At 38.5% G+C, this 22191-nt stretch overlaps 1 protein-coding gene across 2 annotated transcripts in view; it reads left to right on the forward strand.

Moving 5' to 3' along the window:
- The window catches only part of TRAK1 (trafficking kinesin protein 1), a 101718-nt gene that overhangs the window by 13151 nt on the left and 66376 nt on the right, over positions 1-22191 (forward strand). For both annotated transcript variants that reach the window (XM_031503900.2, XM_021531283.2), the window contains exon 2: positions 8269-8561. In XM_031503900.2, the coding sequence (XP_031359760.2) occupies positions 8269-8561 (293 nt within the window). The remainder of the gene's footprint in view (positions 1-8268; positions 8562-22191) is intronic.

Below are 22191 nucleotides of genomic sequence, written 5' to 3' on the forward strand. Positions count from 1 at the left end.
ACAGATTTTAATTTGAATATCTTTACCTACTGCCTGCTGTCTTAGGCCCAGCCATTTTTCAGTGAGTTTGTGGGGGGTTTTGTTTTGTTTTCCCTGTACAAGTAGCTAGTTCATGTGTGTGTACTGCATTTGTGACTCTCTGCTATGCTTCCGGGCAAGTGCTCCCACTGCTCCTTCCTGTGGATGGGAAGTGAGCTCAGCACTCAAGAGCAGGGACAGTGGTGTTACCTCAGCTGCTGCAGTTCAGAGAGTTTGTGGTAATAAACAACTCTCCCCAGCTAGCAGAAAAGCTGTACCCAAAATTCTCATTTGAACGCCTTTGAAGTTTGTGGATATGTAAAGAAGTGGGGAGTTCCATTCTCTTGTGGTGCATAAATAAAGAGAACTTCTTATTTTTCTGTTATCACTGTTCCCACCCATATTATTTGCGGACCTGCTTTGCTGTTTATGTAGTCATTTTCCACATACCTGAACTCTGACAAATATTTGATATCTGCCCTTTTTTAGTGGTACAAGGAGATATGCTGGCAGAGATGGTGTTTATGTACCAAAAGTGATGCTCTCGTATTCTAGTTTGTGTGTTCACTCTTTTTGAGGCTGGAGTCCATACTAAATGAAACAGCAGCCTCATCCAAAGTGATCAAGTAGGGTTTTTTTTGTTTGTTTGTTTGTTTTTTGTTTTGTTTTGTTTTTTTAAAGCCATGAGGTCTTATTCTTCATCAGGTATTGGTCCATGCCTTTTGGACCCATCTTGTAGTGATCTACCTCAGTGAGCACCTTGCACACACATGGGTATGAAAAGAAAATACATGCTTGGGGTGCCTATACTTTGCATTGCCATACCTCTGAGCTTCATTAATTCCTTGTTTCCCTGCACATGCCATTCTCATACATTCTGCACTAGTTGTGGTTAAGCAGCTTTCCCTTTCCAAGGCAGGTACACAGCTGAAGATCTCCCAGCCAGGAGCACGAGGTGTTGCAGGAAAGGGTATGAAACATTTCCATTTTTGCAGTTTTGTTTGTTCACTGAGAGAGAGGTATAGTTTTGAGAGCATGGGTTTTGGCCTATATTTAATAAAAGGAGAGGGAGCTGTAAAAAGCTCCCCGTGTAATGTGAGCCTTACACAAGGAAGATCTATTTATAGATCCCTGCAGTATTTGCCTGAAGGAACTTGAGAGCAGAGTGGGGCAGTGTTACGTAAAGCTGGGTGAGAGCACACTTGTGCCCTCACAGCTGCTAAGGTCAAACCCAGGGCTTGTCTTACAGTAGGCTTCCACTCTTCCTTGCCCTGAGGGGAGAAGAGACTGATGGGCTTCTTCTGAAGGCCAGATCCTAGTGGTGAGAAACTTTGGTTTGTGGAGAGCAGTGGTGTGGTTTTCTTTTAAGAGGCTTATGTGTGATGTTTTGAGTTCATAGTTTTTTTGAGAAAACATGACTGACTTGATTGATTGTCAAATAAAGCTAAACAAGATCAGAGCAGCAGTTTTTGGGATCTTGAGAGTGAGATTATATGGTTATATTATGGTTTAAGCAGTTTTTTGGTTATTGCTGCTGCTATTCTGTCTTTTATTCTCATGTGATGACTTTTTTATTCTAAATGACATTACCATGCCACTGGCAGTTAACCAGATATGTTCTGGTTTGGATGCCGTCATCAGCTTAGTATTTGGTTGTTATGAGGATTTATAAAAGTGATTTTAGAAACCCTTCAGATCTTAGCTTGAAAACATTTTTTATAGTTTCACAGGCAGAAAAGCCTTTCTTTAGGAGGCATATACCTGGAGAAGATCCTTCATAGCATGTGACATTAAGACTAGGTGTTGATACTTTTCTGAAAGACTGGTTAGGTCAAGGCATTCCTAACACCACTATGAAAGAGAAAAAAATCCAAAACCAACAGAAAGTGTGGAATATGACCTGAATGTGCTACAAAGCTAGGAAACTTAAGCAAGAAGTTTGATTAAAAGGGCCTTGAATGTCTTTAAAATTTTGGATAAGGGTGTAATCTGGCATTGTCCAAGATGTTTGTCCCTTTAGTTTTTACTGTAAAATTATTGGAACTCTTGTAACATGAGAAATGCAGAATTATGTAAGTGTTTGAAAGTAAATAAGGTGCTTCTCACATTCTATCACTCATCTGTGATGCTTAGACTCTTTGTCCCCTGAGTTAGAGGTTTTAACTAAGCAGTCAGCATTCTGCATGTTTAAAAAGCAGCTACTGAGCAAAAGCTAACCCCCATGGTTTATAAGAGGGTATATACTAAAGCACATAATTAAATCAACTCAGTAAATTATTTGGTATCATATTCAGCCTTTATCTAAAAGTTAAACCAAAAGTTTCCCTGTGATAATGTTTATGTATGTGTGTGTGTGTGTAAAAACCAGACCTGCAAATGGTTGTCTCTTCAAGTTCTGACATGTATTTAAATGGAAGAAAGCGTTTTGACTGGCTTTTGAACCTACCCACTTAGTCAAGAAATTGTTTTTAAATTAAAATAGCAAACTTTTACAGATTCAAAATGTGCGTTACATAAGAAATAAGAAGTTGAATACTTAGAACAGTTCTAAGTTGCTTCAGTTGATTATTTTCTCAAACAACAAGGGCAGGTGAGCATATTAATCTTGTTCCAGATGAGACAGACATATAAAGACATACATAGCTTTGATTTGGTTCAGTGTCTACATGGAGCATTTTGCATCTGAAGAAATTTTTTTTTGGTGGGCAGTAGATAAGAACCTTGAGGATTCTTTTGAAACAGCTTAGTAAAACTTACCAGACTTAGTTTAAGTCAGAGGTGCTTAGTAGATTTATAATGTGATGCACTAAACAAGGATATTTCTGGTGGGACTCTTTCAAGCACATTCTAAAGCCTTCTGACGTGTTTAAGCAGCAGTTAGTACTTAGTAAATGACAATTAGTGAATTAGTAAATGAGAATACAGGATCAGGGCTCTGAAAGTCCAGGCAGATGTGAAGAATAGAAAGCTCTCTCAGTCCCTTGATATCTTGTGATTCTGTCTAAATTAGCAAATACTGTCGTTAGTAACTAGATCAAAACATTGAAGCTTCATAAATCTTCATTACTGATTTGAGGGGGTTGTTTTAGATTAAATTTAACTTATCAACTTAGACTGAATGTCCCCACTTATCTGTGCAGTTTGAAGCTTCTTGAAGGAGAAAATGTAATAGGAACATACCAGATGACTTCTCCGTGATGTAGCCCATGGGGCTAGCTGAAGTTTCATATCCCTGTGAGACAGCAAGTAGCATTTGAAGTGCATCTTGCAGCAGAGTTTTCACATTCTTACTCAAAAGGGAATTGCTTGTTCATATGTACCAGAGCTGCTATGCAAAACTATCCAGCTCACAGTAAATGGTTTTGCTTCTGCACTAAACCAAACAGCATGGTTGAATTTCATATGAGAGTATGTATAGCAAAAGGATGACCTGGAAGATTTTAGTCAGATGTTCTGGAAAGATATTTTTTCCCTCTGTTAAGGAAGTATTTCCTTAAATTAGCATTCACGGTGTCCCAGTTGCCATTTTAGACTATTGAATGAAAGTAGTGTTTGAGTCACAAAATCTGAGCTGGATAATTAAAAATGGTTCTAAGCTTAATAATGCTTCACCAAAGGGTGCAGCATGTGGCTCTTGAGTAGCACATTAGGAGTTCCAGATGTTTTGTGACTACAGTAAATTGCTGTTGCTACAACCCAAGATGGCGGTAAGAATAATGTTGCAAAGTTATGGATAACTTACTCAGCTTTGCTGGGCTCTAGGTAAGCACATTGCTGAATATCTCTGTATCTTTTTCTGCTTTTGATGGAGGAAGAAGGATTACTTAAAGTCAATTGTGTATTTAGATTCAGAGCTAAGTTCCATTTAGTGCTGAATGCTGAAAAGCTTCATCTCAAATGGCAGTGAAAAAGCCATTGGTTTATTTCATTTGCTTGTATATGAAATTTGTAATGTATGAAACTCAACCCTTTCCCCACAAAACAAACCAAAAAATGAACAGATTTCTTTTCATGTCCAGAACCCAGAAATGGCTGACTGTTGTGGAGTTTTTTTATCCCTCTGCCTCAAAACCATCAAATTTTGGCTTTTGTCTAATGTAAATGTGCCTGTTAGCTTTGAACTGCTTTGCCTAGATAACTGGCAAAGCTGGATTTTTTTTTTTTTTTTTATTTTTTTTTTTTTTATGTGGAACACAGTGCTGACTAATCACAGCCCAATTCCCAATTTGCCTTTTGTAATCTGGGCTGCCACAGGTACACTACAGTCAGTACCCAATGTACTTCTTCATCAAGTCTTGGTTATGTTGCAGTCATAGTCCAGTCTATTGTGTGAATGTGCTATTAGATTGCAGAGGTGTTTGCTGTATGTAGAATTTTAAGGTCTTGATATAGTAATCATACCAGTACTCTGTTTTAAGCATTTATTGGGTTAGACCAAAATCTGGGCATTCTACAGAGGTGGTGTGCAGGAGCAAATCTTTGTGCTTGTTGATCACTCTTAACAAGGTGCAAGGTTGGAATGATTCCCTTTCAACAAACAGCTGACAAATTAGGTTTTTTTTCAGAGTAGAATGACCTTTTTTTAAAAGATATAGATAACTTAGGGAATTTTGCTCTTTCAGCAAACTGTTTTACAGTGAAGGATTTTGTTCAAACATTCCAAATGAAATATTTCTTTAGTTCCACATCTGTCTATTGGCCTTAAACTTTCATTGTATTTAGTCTGGGAGAAATGGCAGAATACAGCCAATAGTCCAATATAGATTTTACCATACTGAGGCAGAAGCTGAATTATGTCACATAAGGTGGGAGAGGAGTTACTTAAATCCTATATGCAGGCTGGTGTTGACATATGCAGTAGAAAGAATGAAATTTGTTGAATTTTCATTAAGAGTTATTATCTGATTTACAAACTGTGCACATTTTTGGATGTCAGATTAGGTACAAAACTATGATAATTATTTATATCCTCCTTTTTATGTCAGAAGGGGTGAATACCAAGGAGTTAATAACAATTTGTGCCATCTTGTTTACAAGTATTGTATGCGCAGGTGACAGTAACTAAAAAATAATATTAATATTGTGTATTTTCTGGGGACAGTAGCTACCATGTCCATTTCTCTTTATGGCTGCTTTGACAATCTGGTAAATAGTGTTCAGCTGCAGTTTGTTTTAATTTCTGCAATAGGAAGACTTAGAAGTGTAAAGGACAAGTGTGCACTGCCTGGATTAGGTGGTAATATTTGCCTTGCAAGAGATGCTATGCAAACAACAGTGCCTCTGTAGGTTTTAGAAGAGTGAGCAACATTTCTCCCCTGTGTTTATGGAAACTGAGGATATTTAATAAGTCTGAAAGGAAGCAGACACACACATTCATGCTGGCTTTCTTTCCTCCATGATACCAGGTTTTAAGATAAAGGCAAATTCTCTTCCTTAAACCTGAACTTGGCTTTCTCATGTAGATGCTCCATGTGTTTCTGTAGTAGACCAGGCAGATTGACTGTTGTGAATTTTGTTCCTTCTTTGTACTTTCAAGCTTATTTTCCTCTAGTTTCCATAAGTGCTAATAGTGAAACAGTTTGTGTGAAGGAAGAGCATTTTTAACTTTTGTTTCTGGATGGGTATCTATGGGTATCTCTATTTGCTCTTAACAGAGCCAAGGGTTGGGGTGGAGCTTACAGGAGGGGGAGAACTGGTTCCATAGTACCTCAGTGGAGTCAATGTTAAGAGGTGAAACTCATTCAACACAAACTTCTAATGCAAATTGGAATGGTATATTCTAGCCAAAAGTATTTTTGGTGAGGACTGTGTGGGAGAGAGTCAGAAATAGTGGTCAGGTATGTCAGATGTTAGATGTCATTTGTTCAGAAAAGTTACAAGATCTTAAATTCCCAGAACTCACTTGAAGGCTGCAGACAAATCACACCGTGGTTATCAGTGTTATTTCATTCCAGAGTGCTATTTTCTTATTGGCTTCCTGAGGTTTTTAAGACAGGGCCTGAGAAGGAGGGGAGAGGAGGGCAAGAAAAGCTGAAAAGTGCTGTTGGAGCTTTTAGCTATTTAATCTTAGTCAAGGCCTTGTTCATAACAACAGACTTATCTAACAGTTTCTCAAAACAAATGTAATTCACATATGTGTGACAGCAGCTAGGTCAAAATTGAGTCCATCTAATCAGTCAGTCAGTACATTTCCAGTACTTTTTATTGTTTATAGCTTAAACGGTTTTTATCTTCAGTGCAGAGGGGAAAATTAAGATTTGCATTTTGATTCCAACTTCATTGGAGCAACTAATTTTTAATATCAGTAATCTCCCTCTAGTTATTTTTAAGGAGCCACTTGAAAGGGGACCATTTTAAAAGTAATCAGTACAAGTAACCCCATTGTTCTTTCAGTATGTACTGTGATAGTGCAAAAATAATGGATGCTCTGCAGGGGAACCATAACACTTTCTATTAAAGCACTCCACGCTTTCTCTTCCTGCAGCTGCCACAGTGGAATATTAGTTTCATTAGGGTATGGTATAAATTTATCATTTGATTTAGTATGTTCCCTTAGCTGTTACATTCCTTACAAAATACAGTTTTTGAGTCTCTGACTGTGAGAACTATTTACAGGCTAAATTATACCATGTAGGAATACAAATTTATGTAATTGAGGAAAACTTAATGAAATGTTATTTTGTGTATAAGGGTGTTTTTTTCCAAGAGTTAATATTGCCCATCTGTTTTCTAGTTACGGTGTTGTGATTTCAGTGCAAATGTATCCTAGTTTAGACCTTCTGAAAGGGGGAGAGGATTTTGCTTTTTTGTTCTTACACCTGTGCTGAAGGGGAAAAATAGGTAAAGAAAAATTATGTTGGTGCAGTGTTCCAGCTTTGCTGCAAGACTCTTCTGGAGCTTACTCTCAGAAGGTCTAAACACCTGATCTTTGTCTTGACTGATATTTGAGTCTTGCAGTGAGTTTCTAGAAATACTGTGATGTTTTGTTGGAGCAATAATGTTATTGGCTAGAAATGCCAGAAAACAAGATGCTGAAAAACTGAGTATAATTTTAACAGCAAAATAAGATTATCTGGACATGTTCCAGAGATTAGAAAGATCCTTTTTCACATAGAATTCTCAAGAAAATTGTTGTTCTGGTTCTCAGTGAAGCACTGAATATAGCATATTTTGTTGCTGCACTTGAATATGGACTTGCATCCACACCTGCTGTTTGCAAATCAGTGCAATTGTGTTCTTGCTGTCTGTCTTCCTGTTTTTCCCATGTTGTCTGGGTGTTCCTGTGTGGCTTGTTCTTCAGCTGCTGCTTATGTGTTGTAGCTGTTACATATAATAAAGTCTTTCAAGTCCTTTCCCAAGTCTGTTTTTCTGCAATCCCACAATAATATTTTCCTTTCCTAGCAGTAGGGAGCATTTGCATCTTTCCTTACACTGCTGATAACCAAAAGCAGTACCATACCATCATTTTTTGCAGTGTCTTTAGCTTCTTACACAAAATGTTTGGTTAAGTTTTGGGAGAAATGAAAAATGTGCTCTTCTTCATTTCTTCTCTGGCCAATTCCATCTTGCTGGGGACATCAGTATCCAGCCTGGAGGGACTTCATTCCCAGTTTGAGGCTGAGGCACTGGGGAGCAGCAGTGTGGTCAGTCCTTTTAACTCAGGGCACCTTCAGTTTTGTTTTCTGTGTTCTCTGTAAAGGGAGCTTGAGGTACCAGCTGCCAGTCTGTCAGTGAGGAGCTGTGTGTACAGTGGAGAGGAAAGTCTACTACAGTTATAATATAAACTTGTAATCATTACTGTTGTGTTTGCTATCAGTTGATTTCAAATTATGATGTTATTAAAGTTCCAGTAAATCAGCCAGGAATGTGCAACCTGTCTGTATAACCTGGCTCGTACAGATACTGGGTTACACAGAACTTTGGCCTGGCTGACATGAGAGAAAGTTGGTGAATGAGCCAAGGTGAATTGACTGTGTTTGCTGCAAGTTGGGATAGGCAAAAATATGGATGTTTCATCAGCTGTTAGTAAAAAATACAGTACAAGGACTGGTACTTTGCCACTGTGCAAGGTGCAGAGTGCACACGACTGGGCAAAGTGCAGAGATAGGCATCTGCCCTGTGAAGAGTGTAGAGGTTTCAGTATTTGCTGAATTTGTCAGGTTAAACTGTTTAAGGAAAAGAATCATCTGTCCTGGTATACACTGTTTGGAATGGCTTGAATTGAACATTTGTTCCTTTTGTGTTCTGCAGACTTCTTGAAGCCGACTCTAGTGAAGACAAGGAGTTCCATCTGTGCCAGCCAGCCCCGGTCTCCAGTGCGGGTCCCCCTGATGGCACATTGTACAAGCCTGTGAAACCTGCCAAGCTGGACGCCACAGCTTTGCACGACTGCACTTTGGCCGCCACTGTGCCTCCCTCGGAGCTGTCGAACCATGCAGTCCTAGCCTGCCACACAGGCATTCACGAGGAGCACTATGTAAGCGAAGGCGTGGAAGATGATGTGCCAGACTTCAGAGAGTACAGAGATGCCTGCACCATTACTGGTAAGCAGTCAAATCCTTTACCTTGGTGAGCATGTGGTGCTAAAGAGTTAAGCTTCTGTTCTTAAGCTCATGGTGGGGTATCTGCTTCATGGATGGTGCTGCCGCTGTTCTGCACTTCTGCACGTTTTTTCTTCTTTAAGAAGTGATTTTCCAGGCACTAGGATTTTAAATTAAAGCGCTTAGTAATGTTTAAGATCCTTGCAAATAGGCCAGACCAATGACAGCTGTGAAACCAGGTTACTGTATTTATGTACTAAGGAAATTGAACCATTTGAAAGTTTGTTAGGAAAATAACAAAAGTCAGGGATGAGGAGAAGGGAACACTGCACCTTAAAGTTTATGGCATGCTTGTCTTAATGTTCAGCATAACTTAGAATTTTATCTTCATATGAGAATTGTTTTCTCATATGAAGAATGTGAGAAATAGGGACGGGAGAAATAGGATCTAAGATTTTTACTGTACATAATTTTGCTTTTCAAAGCCATTTCATTTTTTCATATTCATTCTGGAACAGTAAAAGTTAATATATATGGAATAGCTTCTTCTGCATACTTTTATGAAAGGTTGAATACACTATTATAGATTCATACAAATAAATGGAATATGTGTTGAAGTATGGTATTTTAAATAGAATTAGATTCTTAGTGCTGTGGTCAGCTGACCCAATTTTTTTGCATTTGAATAATCACTGTAACTCAGTTTAGTCATGGTTATGGCCATGAAATGACAGGAAGCTTCCATTCCAAGTGCATAGCTTGTTGGCTGAGCTGTGAGGTTTCTTTTAGCCTAAAACGACCTCATGAGTTCTAAGTCCTTTTGGGAATGTTTGAGGAGTCAGCTGAGTTTTTGGAAGGAAGAAATGAGATGTCTGAGAAAAACAGCAATAAGACTAAGGCTGTTCTAATTGGCAGCCAGATACTTTACCCTGAGTTACTGTCAGCCCTTTCTAGAATTGTCTTTAATCCTAAATTACTGTCAACCCATTCTAGAATTGTCTTTAAATCAGAGAACTAGCTAATGGTGACTGTCAGCAGCTGCTTTAGTAGCATGCCTTAGCTTAGCTCAGCACAACAGCTGTATAGTAACTAAGGGCTGATATTCTGAAAAAAAAAGAAAATATAAAGAAGGGCTGAAGTGCTCTCAAGTCCACCCTGATTTCCTTGAGAAGGCAAACAGCAGGATTAACACTGGAGTCACTTTGTCAGGTATGAATCTACATAAAATATTTTGTTTAAATAAACAAACTTACTTGCCATCCTTCCTTCCTTGTTTTCATGGATTTAGAGCTCCTTAACTGGTTATTTAAAAAATAGGTCATCCTTTTGACTTTTATGTAGTTAGGTAGACTAGAAACTGGTCATCACATAAATGCATTTTGGGTAATACAACTGTTTTCCGGGCCCCTTGTAGAAGGATCTTGCAATCTATTCTGCTGGCTGTGGTCTGTCTCCTCTTGAGCCCTTCTCCTCCCTCTCCTGTTAACAGGAATTTAACTTTGTTTTTCCATTTCTGACTACAAGCCAGGACAACCAACTTCCTTCATGAGTCAAGATGCCCTCTTGATTATGGTTTCTTGAAAGGCAACACAAACTCACTTTTTAACATTTAAGAAGTTTTTATTAAATGGAGGCCAGCACATGTTCTTGCTGCTTCAAATTCATTCAAGCTTGATGTAGTTTCTGAATCTTTCTACTTGCTTAGCTGTCAGCCAAGCTGTTTAGAGATTGGTCCTAAATTGCTTTTTAAAATGGATTTGCTATTCTGCCATGTCAGATTTGTCCTGTTTGTGACCTGAGGACAACATGATGTGACTTGCAGTAGAAATAGCAGTGGTTTTGTTGATTATTTGGTTGTTTGGGGCTTTTTTTTTGTGCTTATGGAATTTTGAGTTTCAGGTTTTTTGTGTGTTTTAAAGGTGTCAGAGGGCATAGGCTGGAAGTAATGAATTGGTCTCATATTCCCTCCGTAAAATCTTTATCAGTTTTGTGTGGAGGTATGCAGTGTATACCCTTGAAACAATCTGAAAGAGATATACTTGACTGAATTGTCAGGATTGTCAGAGACTGTAACATGAAGACTTTGTTTAGTTCTGATTGACAAGTTATCACTATTTACATTTTTAAATTGTAAGTGGGAAAATAATTTCTTATCTCAAGTCTGCATATACTATACCTTTTCTTCTGATACCAAGCCTTGACTCATCCTAGAGTCCAAATTCAGCAATCAGAGTAATCTATAGGTTTTTTTAGTCTTAAATTAGCACCTAATTGTACAAATTATCTGCAAAAATTCTCGCTAATAAATGTTTGGACACATTTAAGAAATGAAAGGTGAACTGAGACACAGAGTGGTGTGGTGATGCTTTCTGGAATGCAGCAAGCTAAAGGTAATTGGAGCTATCTCTGATATAACTAACAGTAATTGTATCATGTGCCCATTTTGCTATTTAACTTTTCCAGACCATTGATGCTCAAAGAATTTTTAATGCTGCTCCTTTTCTTTTTGTTATAGTTTTTATTTCCCATTGTGATTGCTGACAGTAGAGAGGTACTTTGGCATTCTCTGTCAGCAGCACTATCTTTCCTGCCTGCACTCAAGAGCAGATTCAATGTAGCTAAGAGCATTGTACATTCTGATTGTGCTAAGCATGTATTCTTGGATATAGGGTTGACTTAAACATTTCTTGTCCCCAAACCATCTCAGAATTGTGCTTGAACAGATTTCTGTGGGAATGCAGCTAGAGGAATCTTAGGCAACTGGTCTGGATAGAATTCTTGCTATGCTTTTGTGTCAGAGAGGAGATGAGAGTTACTTTTTACTTAGGACAATTAGAGGTGTGACCTATTTTGTGGCCTAAAAGCAATTCTGTTGGCATAACAGAGGCTATAAGCGCTATAGGGCTGGGCCCAGGTGACAAAAGCAGTGTGGTGAAAAATTTCTTTGAGCCAGTGTCTGAGAGAGGGAAAGCACCCTAAAAGCACCTTTCCCACTGAATTGGATACAAAAGCACAATCCAAAGCTCATAGGTGCTGCAAGTGAAGCTTTATAGAGGCAAATGCATTTGAATCTGTGCTGACTTTGGCACAGAAGGGCAGATGAAACAGGATAGTTGATCTGTTGAAAAAAATTGGTTCTGAATATTTTAAGAGTTAGTATGATAAAAGTGCTGGTGGACCACATACTTTCTAAACACTAAACCTGAAAATGGAATCAGTAGAGGTTGTAATAGATTTTTTGTTTTGTAATATTTAATTCCAGGTTTTGTTAGTAAGATTTAGGAGAAAATATCAATGTAATCTGACTCCAAGTTTTCTGTTGCTATTGATTGTGGAGCTCCTACAGGTAAATGGGCAGGAGACCCAAGGCCTGTGTTTAGTGGACAGTTGGGCAGCCCTATATGGAAGTGGCATGGTGCTGCTACATGTTGAAGTCACCTATCATGTCCTAGTTGTTTTTCTTTCCTTTTAACTTTTTCTTGCTGCTCTATTCATCTGAGAGTGTAGAGATAGGAATACGGATGTAGCACCATCTAGTGTTCTTTTTGCTAGAAAGGGAGTGGAAATGCTTTTCAAGGCCTGTCTTTTCTGTAATTGCAGTGCAGATCTGAATACTTTCAGTCAGATGTTAATGAAAACAACTGGAGTTGGGGGCTTTCTTCTCTAACACCACAACCACAAGTATCACCACCCGCATCCCATTTTTTGTAGAGCAGGAAGGGCTGTAATCTTGACATGAAAAAGCAGAGTATCATTAAATTGGTCAGTAGTCACAATTTTATGAATTACAAAAGCCTCTTAGTCTGATTGCCATTTTCTTATCTGTTAGCTACTGTCTGACAAATCCTGTCCCTCCCCCTGAAAATGGGGAGTACAGTGGGGATGTAAGTCAAATAACACTGGATATTACTCTTGTGATAGCTGTCTGACTACCAGAATATTTTTGTGAGGCTTTTTGATTTTTTTTTTCTTTTTTTTTTCTCTTAAAATATGCTTAACACAGTATACTTAGACATCTGCTGTAAGTTAACTTTGTCTGCTTTAGCATGTCTGAATACTCACTATTTGCACTGATTTCGGTATGGTGTACTTTGTAATTCAAGAGCTAACTGCTTAATATGCTATGTAGGTTTCCTTCATCCTTCTCTGGAAAGGGAGAGAATGAATGGACTGTAATTTAAATTGCCCAGCTCCTTCATTAGCTTGCATAATTCATTTGTTCATTGTACTAATTGCTCTTACTAAACGCATGTAGGACTGTGTTTTCTGGCTGTTCAGGACAATTTCCTGAGGGTTGTTGAGTTATTGGGAAATGCTCTGTGGTAATAACCTGTTCTGTGTCTTACTTTGTTTGCAATTAACACACATAGATTTTTATTTTTAATTTCCAAAAACAAAGTTACATTACTGGAGGCACGGTGAAACAAAATGTCTTTTTCTCAGCAGGAAGGTATTAGTGAGAAGAGTTGGTATTGTTTGACCTTCCTTTTGGGTTGTGTAACTTGCATGTTACTGCAGTGACTGCAGTGGAAGGAGTCATAACATCCAGAGAAACCAACATTCCCTTGCTGCCAAGCCTCATTCACACAATCTCCTAGCAATGTTTGGGTGCGTGCAGAAGGTTTTCTCTGGGTTTTCATCCTGTCTCTATCCTTATTCAGGCTTTAAATATATTCCCATATGAAACAGAGATTCCATTCTCTTTCACCAAATTACCTTTCTTCATTGGAACATCAGCCAATTTTGATAACTGACTGATCCTATAGATAAGCGGTGTCATTCTGACCATTTCTTTATGTAATCACTTTATTTAAAAAGACATAATTAGGGCTCACAGAATTTCCATTGCTTTGTATGTGTGTCCCCCCCAAGATACATGTGTTTGTGTTGAAAAGCTGAATTTCTATTCCTTCTGTTTCAAGTGTGATAAAGCATGATTACTCTAAATTAACTCCATAGGGATTTAGGTATTACCGGTTGTTGTTATGCAGGTGATGAGGAGAATGCTGTACCTGTGGCTGTCCTGTCCTAGATATGTGAGTTACCATCAGACACCATGTGCTTGCTATTTTGAGACTGTTCCAACAGGGTGATCTGGTTGGTTTTGGTAGCTGTTACAGGCCTGCTGGTAGACTTCTAAGCTTTAAATGGTTAAAAAAGCATTGATAAAATACTAACAGTTTTGAATTGCTTCATGTTATTTGAATCTCTCTGAGTTCTGTTTGGATTACCTTTCTCTTTTGCTGTTGTGGTTATATTTCTCTTTTAGTGGAGCATAACTTGCTCTAGCATTTGCTTCTTTTTCTGCTCCTTGTTTGGGGTGGGACTTCCACGTTTTTCTCAGTTTTGTCAATATGAGAGAAGATATGTTAAATGTTGCTTGGTGGAACTCAACCAAAGAGCATAAGAAATGCTCTGCCATGTTGGACCAAACACCAGGACTGTGTTTCTGACTCCAGAAACCAGAGATACCGGATAGGGAGATCATGTACTTTGCCACTCTCAGTAGTCTAGTCTCAGCATAAGTACCTCCATCATGCAGAACTATTTAGTGTTGCAACCTGTCCATAGCTTTTGCTTATCTGGATATGCTGATTGTTTTACCCTGGAACTTCATGGCTACTACTCCTGTGTGCAGTGACACTGATCTTGCAGTTTCTGTCAGTATTTGTCCTAGTTATGCAGGATTTTGGTGAATATCAGTTTTCTTTCCCCTTGTGAAGTTGCCTTCATGATTTTGAAAAACCTTCATCGTTTTTACACCCCTGTCTACTCCTCTCCCAGCTCTTTCAGTCTCTTCTAGCTTTAAATAAAGCTAGAAGAATGTTGGTCCTTTCCTCACCCCATTTACTTTAAGTTATCGTCACCAGTCTCATCTTGTTAGCTTGATCTAGTTTTGATCTCTTGTCCCTCTTTCCTGACACTTCTGTAAGCAGTGATTGCTAAATACTGAACAATGTTCCTTTCTCTAAAGCATTCCAAAAATGCCAGTCCTGTTAAAGTGACATAGCTGCTTCGACATGACTGAAACTATTTTATGAATCTGACTATTCGGTCTAGCATACTCTGAAAAAATTTTCTTATTCTCTGTGCCTGCTGCATCATTGCCTCTATTTTGAATTTTCTGTCTGGCTTTTGGTACGTTCTCAGTCAACTTCATGCAGATTCTCCCCCCTGCCCCCTACATTCTCCCACAGTTGCTTTCCAGTTCTTATCCTTTTCAAGTTACCTGGTGTTTTTTTCTGATTCCTCTCCTGTGTCAGGTTGTCACACTACCTCTTAATCTGTATCTTTGTCATATGTTTTTATTTTATCAAGAATTGTCTTTTTGTGGTTTGATGATATTTGGGTGGTTGGTATTCCCTTAAGCAGAATTCTGCTGTGCTCCCTATATAGCCCTCTTATTTATGCTTCCTGATATGATCTATGTTTTTTAGTGTAAATTGTCAATTCTGAAGTTACTATGAAAGCAACTCTTGGAATTACAAATCCAGTGTGACACTTTAAAGACATTGTTCTTAGATTTCCCTTGTTTTGAGAAGCACTTATCATGCCTAAATATGTACATTATTCAAGGTAGGGATGCATGAAAGCAGTGTTGATCAGTGTTCTGGGTTTATTCTTTGGAGAAAGTACTTAAGGCAAGTGCCTAGCAGATTTTTTTGATTTACATTTTTTGATTTCCTGTTGTGGTGCAATTAATAGTGAGGAAGACTAAATAGCTACATTTGATTATTGGTGCATTTAAATATGTGAAAATAACATTAATTCCATAACACATGAAGTTCAGCTTTACCTTTCTCCCTCAATGTATGTGTGTGTGTCCATAATGAAGCAACACATTTTTAACTTAAAGCAAGCATCTTTAAAGAGCAAGCTACATAAGATTTAATTCTCATGTTTTGCTTGTGATTCTGGGAAAGTTTTGTTGACAGCCATTGTTTATTGGCTGGCACATTTTGTAGCTGGGCTGAACAACAAGGAAAGGCAGGACAATTGCTTTTCGGGATTTTTGTACTCAGTGATTTATCAATGGGTTTTTGAGACATTCTCAGTCTCTCTTGGCAGCTGGAAGATCCTAATGGTTAATGAATGTGTTTATTCTTACTGCTGCTGAACAGTGCGTGTCCAGCATGCTTTTGGTACATGAATAGCTTTTGTTCTTACTCTAAAAGAATAGCCATGGTGGCAGGGTTTCCTTTTATTTTTTGTTTAATATAAAAATCATGACTATGGGTGCATTTATCTACAGGGAGAAACATTTCCATACTTTCATTAAAAGCATTCTTCATTTCAATTTATGACATATGTACTGTAGGGTCCTAATATTTTAATTGACCAAATCACAAAATCTGTTTCAGGTTTTATTTGTAGCAGGAATGTGTATGTAGGATGGTACCAAAGCAGGGAGACTTCAGCCTGGTAAACAATGGCATTCCTCACATTGGAACTGTGGGGTTTCATCTTCGTTACCTTTGACATTCTCAACTTTATCCTAGTCTTTAGCAGGTGTGTTTGGCCAAGCCAAAAAGAGGTTGACATGGAATCTTTTGTTTTCCTGTGGAAGCCAGGATTTTGTGCAGTTTTTTTTCATGTTCAGAGGCAGAAGAACCACTGCTTTACAACTTTGGTTAAAGGTGTGGCAGAACTTGCAATTTCAAATCATGTCATGCCATACCAGTCAAGTTACAGAAGCTGCCATGGCTGTTTGAGGAGTCTGAGTTTTAGAGGTATAAGACAGCTTTCATGTTGAAGAGCTTTTCTTCCAGATGTTTGGCTTTGCAACCAGCAGTGAGACTTCAAATGTGTAAGGATGCTAAGGCTATCTTTCCCTTTGGACAAGTCAGTGAGTTGGATTTTTTTTCTTTGCCCGAGAAACTAACTACTTGCTTTACATTGAAGCACATGTCCCAAGTTCAGCAGTATTATTTGAAAGGCTTCAGTACAGTTTCAGTACAGTTAGCCACATTCTGGGCATCCTAGAACTGAATAGGAAATTGAATTGAAGTACAAATTGAATAGGAATATGGTAAGTTCTGGGATTTTGCCTATTGCTCTGTACATATCCATGTAATTGTTAAATAATGCTCAAGAAATACTTGTAATTACAGACCTCAATCAATACTTAATGACTGTGTCTATGTGGACCCATAGAATTCAAATATTGGATGACTACAGGCCATGTTTTCCTCTCCAGTAGCATAGGTAGCAGCCTAATTGTGTAGTAGAACTTTCATCCCTCTGCTTTTAATTTTTATGTGGATCTGTTTGTAATGATAATGATGAGTTCATTCCATCACTGTCTAAACAGACAGAAAGTGTGGGGAAGATGAGGTTATTGGGCTATTCCAAGCATCCAGAAAATATCTGCTGGAAAAAGCATTTAGAGAGACCATCCTTCTTGCTTCCATTACTGGAATACAGTTTGGCTTGTAGGCCTTCTGAAAAAGGAGAATGTTAATGTAGTCATGGCCTCCTGGCTGCTTGTTGATCTAGATTAGGTGGCTAATCTCAGTGTCACATGGAGCAAAATTAGCAGTCAAAATCTGGTATTTGGTATGGAATAGCCTCAACTTGATGAACTTCGATTTCTTGTGTTACATGTGACTGGACTTTAGCCTCCATGCTGTAGCCCTTGTCTGCAGAGAACCTTACTTTTACTTAACTAGTATGGAGTCAGCACTGGAAGTGACCCTGTGCAGGTATTGTGTGCTTTTTGTTATTTGGAATTGTTATTTATTGACTGTCTGTTCTCAAAGATTTAAAACAGGGGAACTTAAAAAAACTCTGAGAGAGCTAAGCGTCAAGGGTGAGTGTAATATGTGTGTGGGAAATAGGACAGGACTGAAAACCAAAGAAAGGAGTATGTGGTCCCATGAAGTAACAAAGAAGATTTCTTTATTCTTCCAGCTTTCTTCAGTTTCCTTGTTTCTGTTGTCTCTTTTTGTTACTGTGCATGTATCTACTTCTCTTTTCTCAGCTGCCTCAAGAGGTAGTGGCAAGTCATGATGTTTTAGTTGTTTTGCAAGACGTGAAAGATTTGCCTGAGAGTGCTACTGAGGCATATTTTGTTTGTTTTGGATTTTTGTTTATTTTGGATTTTTTTTTTTCCCTTAGTTTGGTTTGTGTTTAAGGAGAGGATATTTAGACTGCCACTTTCCGGCTGTGGGCTGAGCACCAGCTGCTGGGGTTTGATGTGGTGGAGTTTCCTGGAAGATAATCAGGGTAGGCATGTGATACAACCTGATGTCCAAAGCTTGTGTTTTGAAGGTTGCCAAGCGGCCCAGCACTTCCCTAAGATCACACCCAGAGTTGAGTTGTTCCCTTTGCTCAGAGGAGGCATTTCAGGGTAGCACAGGCACTTTGTGCTGTTTGCTTCCATCAGGACTGCAACTCAGAGCACTGTGCCCTGGGAATGATATTGTCTCTGGGTGGTTTTCCTGTGGTCTTTTCTGTTATGACTTGTGTGTTCTGGCACACCCCTTCTTGATCAGAGCCCTGACCATAGCATGGTTCCTGGCAGGAGTGGGTTTCTGGGTGATTGGTTTTTCCATTTACAGGAGTGGGCTGAAAGCAGGAAACTGGCTGGCAAAATGTCTCGTGGGATTTGGAGGTTCGGGTACTAAGGCAGTTCTGCCGGCAGGTGGCAGTTTGTACTGCCAGCAGGTTCTGTGGAGACGTGGGAGTCCTTTTGACTTTGGGAGGAGAGCTCTGCTCACAAGCAAAGCAGTAAAACCATAAAGATCTGGGATGGTTTGAAGCAGAATGCTGACAGGCAGAAAAGACATATTTTATGTTCTTTGTGAGGACTGTACTGATAAGCTCTTTGCATTGTGTTTAAGGCTCCTGCAGATAACAGGCTCTGAGGTTTATATAGTTCCTTTTCTCTGCATGTTTTCTGTATGTTTTGGGGTGTTCTTTCTTGGCCACCATACTCCCCATGCCCTTGTCCCTTCTCATTGTTCTAGGTTCAATCTCTGAAAATATCATTAGTTCTAATGTGAAGTTCGTGCTGAAATTGAGCAAGTGCTCCTTCTTTATCAGTCAGGCTAGGTTTTTCTTTCCTACAGATACATCTGTAGCCATGAACAGATGAAACCCAAAAGCCTGGTAGACAGATGAGATGCCTTTAGGTGGCCGTGTTAATAGGAATGAGATCTTCAAAGCTGTCTACCTGTGGTTCATGTTGTACTTAGCTGGAGTTGCAGTTAGTTTGAGGCTGAATTGCTTGTTTGTGAGATGCTGGCATAGTTCCACCCATCTAAGTAACACTGTCAGCTAAGTAGGTATGTAACTCTATATGGAAAGTGACTTAATGTATGAGTGCAGGATACAAAGGACAGTGGGTGACCACCCCACACGATGCCTTGTGATCTCTGTGTTGTTATGTGCAGAGGGGGGAAGGCATTCCTTGAGCTGTGCTGTCTCCATACAGTCAGCTCCCATTGTTTTAGACTTCTCACTCCATTTTCTCTATGATCAACTCCTTGCTCATTTGTCAGCAGAGGAAAGATACTAGTGTGCATCTGAAAATAAGTGTACTCTTATCCTCACATGCACATGGTTGTCCTGCAAATTCTTTCTTTCTCTGAATGGGAAACACTTAAAAAAATGGGGGAAGAAGAAGCCATCCTCCCACCCTCACTTCAGTCTCCACAGTGGAGAATTATTTTACTATATTTAGAGGATTTTGTATGGATAGAGATGTGCCTAGAAGAAATGGAACTGATGAAATAGTCAAAGGTACCTAGATCAGCAAGCATAATAAGAATTGCTTTAAGGAAATATAAGCAAGCTGAAATAACCAGTGAAACTTGAGAGTTGTCTGTCTTGAGAGACACGGGATAGAGAGATTTAGTATGTCCAGAATGGGAGAGACACACCAGCCAGTCAAATACCACTGTATGAAAAGATATGAGATATGATAGCAGGTAATCCATTAATAACTACCCAAGGGATACTGAAGTGTGAAGAAGTATGCAGAAGAGAGCTCAGTTGGAGTGTTCTGTGGGTTTTGCATTTTCTTTATGGAAAGAGAATATTAGAAACTGTAACAAGAAATTAACCAGGACAAAAGTCTTTGAAAACATTTGTTTTAATCTTATTTAGAAAACAGAAAGCATGAGTCAAGCAGACTGAGCACCTTCTTCATTTCCTGAGGAACAGGGCATGGAGAAATACATATTTGCAACAAAACAAGTGAGGTGGGGTGTTCATACATTTAAGCTAAGAAGAAACTAAAGCAGTAGAATATGTTACTTTCAAAAATAGTATGAAAAAGGGTGAAATGTATTCATTTTCATATTTAATTATTTCTGTGAAGTGCTGAAAGCTATAAAGTTGCAAGAGCATAAGGAGAACCTTAATCATAAGGAATGATCCATGCTTTATTAAGAATCATGAGTTCATTACTTATTAACTATTTAATTTGGTTTTGATCTGCTTGTAGAAATTTGTTTGCCAAATGTTTTTTCCAGAAAACTGAAAGTTGAAAATTGCTTAGATTACAAACCCCAGAATCCATAACAGCAACTCAAAAAGATATGCTTCACTATATTTTGTTGTATTATTTTTAATTAATTATCAGTGTTTTAAGTGTAAGGTGTTACATTTTTCTTAATAAAATGGAGGTACCACCTAGAAGAAGAGGACGTGCTTTTCTGTCTGTTTGATATCAGTTAACTTAATCATAAATCACAATCACAGATGACGTCTTGGGTGTTCTTAGTAGAGAAGTTACTTAGTTGTTTATCTTTGCAGTTCTAATCAGAAATAATTAAAAAACCTTAGTGGAAACACAATCAGGGTCTTATAAAAAATATAACTGGGGAATGGTATTAATCTGCATATCATCTCATAACAAATATGTGCCTCTCAGAAAAGGGAGGGGAGGAAGAGTGAAGGGGAGAGATTGTTTAACTGTAGCACTGACAATATTGCCGTGACTTAAGTGGTGAACTAATGTCTAGGCATGAACAAATGTAATTATGGTGTCCTGTTTTTCTAAATAGGCAATTGCATCAGAGCCTGTTTTTATTTCCTGCTGGTATACAGATTTTAAACTTGCACTAGAAGTTAATGACAATAGCATCATAACAGCATCATAAAAAGTTGCCTTTTCAATTACTCATTAATATCTTTTCTGGTTATTAGGCATTTTGAATTGCTTAGAAATGCTCAGGATTTATTATATGGTAGAGTAGAAGAATTTTCTCGGTTGACTTGTCCATGATAATTCTTATTTCTTTACTGCCTGGCCTTCACATTCTAGTGGATTTCTTTTCCACAATAAAATTGTAGGGTTTTTTTTTCTGTGTGCGTGAATGAGGGGTTTTTTCTCTCCTCACATTTTATTGGTCACTTCCTTTGCGTTCATTTTTCACTAGTTTTTGGGATAAAACAAACCAGTTTACTTATCTGTACAATTCCTCATCTCATCTACAAAGTCTATTTCATTTGGAATTCTAATAAAAAAGGGACACTAAAAATTTAAATTTCTCAGATTTTATTTCTTTGTTCCCAAGACCATCATCTTGGGCTGTGTAGATTCTTGCATTTTTTCTGAAGAGAAAAATTAATATTTCGTCCAGGAAAATTCCCCCAAAACAACCCCAATGAAAAAAATGAACTCTGTTTCCTTGAGATTGAGAACAATTAGGTAATCCAAAGATAGATGTATAAAAGAAAATTCCTTTATGTGTACATGTACTCAGAAAGGTTTCTGATTATCTAGTACATGTCAGCAGATTTTTTTTTCTGATCAGCTGTCTTTTCTGCATTCAGATGGTTGCAGGCACTAAGATGATGTTGTCAGCCTTAAAAAGATAGCCAGGGAAAAAGAAAGTTTGTAGTTACAGGCTGGCTCTCGTCTTTCAAAGCATGGGAGGCAGATCTTGTTTCTCTGTGTAAGCCAGTAGTCCCTCTGAGAAGGTTGCAAGGACTTCTTAAAATGATATGTGCAGGTTGATTCTTGCATTGCCTAGAGCTCTATGAAAACAGATGCACATGTGGGCATCTAACTGTGGGGAGGCTGGAAAGACACTCGCAGATGTACATGAGCTAGCAGAACAGTGTGGATGAAGGCAGAGGAGAATAGCATATTAACATATACTTCTGGTAGGTAATAGCAGACTCCTTGAACCATAAAGTACAATGCAACTTTCCCAAGTGGATTATAGTTCTAGTTACCAGGGTTTTGTAAAGTATGTAGGCAGGAGATTGACAGTATGAGTTCATCTTGGTATTCTCTGCACTGTTGTCTGATAGAATAGTAATGTTCTTGCAATTTTTAGTGCTTGAGATGCTTTTGACAATGTAATTTCTGGCTTAGAAAGGTGAAAAGCAGGTAATTAATGATGTATAGAGAAGTCTGTGTTACTTCCCCATTCTCTCCTTCCTCCCCTTCTTTGACAGAGGTGAGTTCCACTAAGAGGGGAATTGCAGGTCTACCTCAATCCAGCAAGAATAAGTTTCTCTTACAAAGATTGGCGCTCTTGTCAGGAAGCAGCAAGAGCATGGCTGCTTTATAGGCAGCTGACAGGATGGGAAGGGCACAATCCTTGTTGGCACAGCCCAGTCCCTTTGTTCCCAAGCAGAGCAAAGATGCTGGCAGCAAGGGTTCAAATTGACTCTC

The sequence above is a fragment of the Lonchura striata genome, chromosome 1, assembly GCF_046129695.1.
Source record: "Lonchura striata isolate bLonStr1 chromosome 1, bLonStr1.mat, whole genome shotgun sequence".
NCBI classification, from domain to species: domain Eukaryota; kingdom Metazoa; phylum Chordata; class Aves; order Passeriformes; family Estrildidae; genus Lonchura; species Lonchura striata.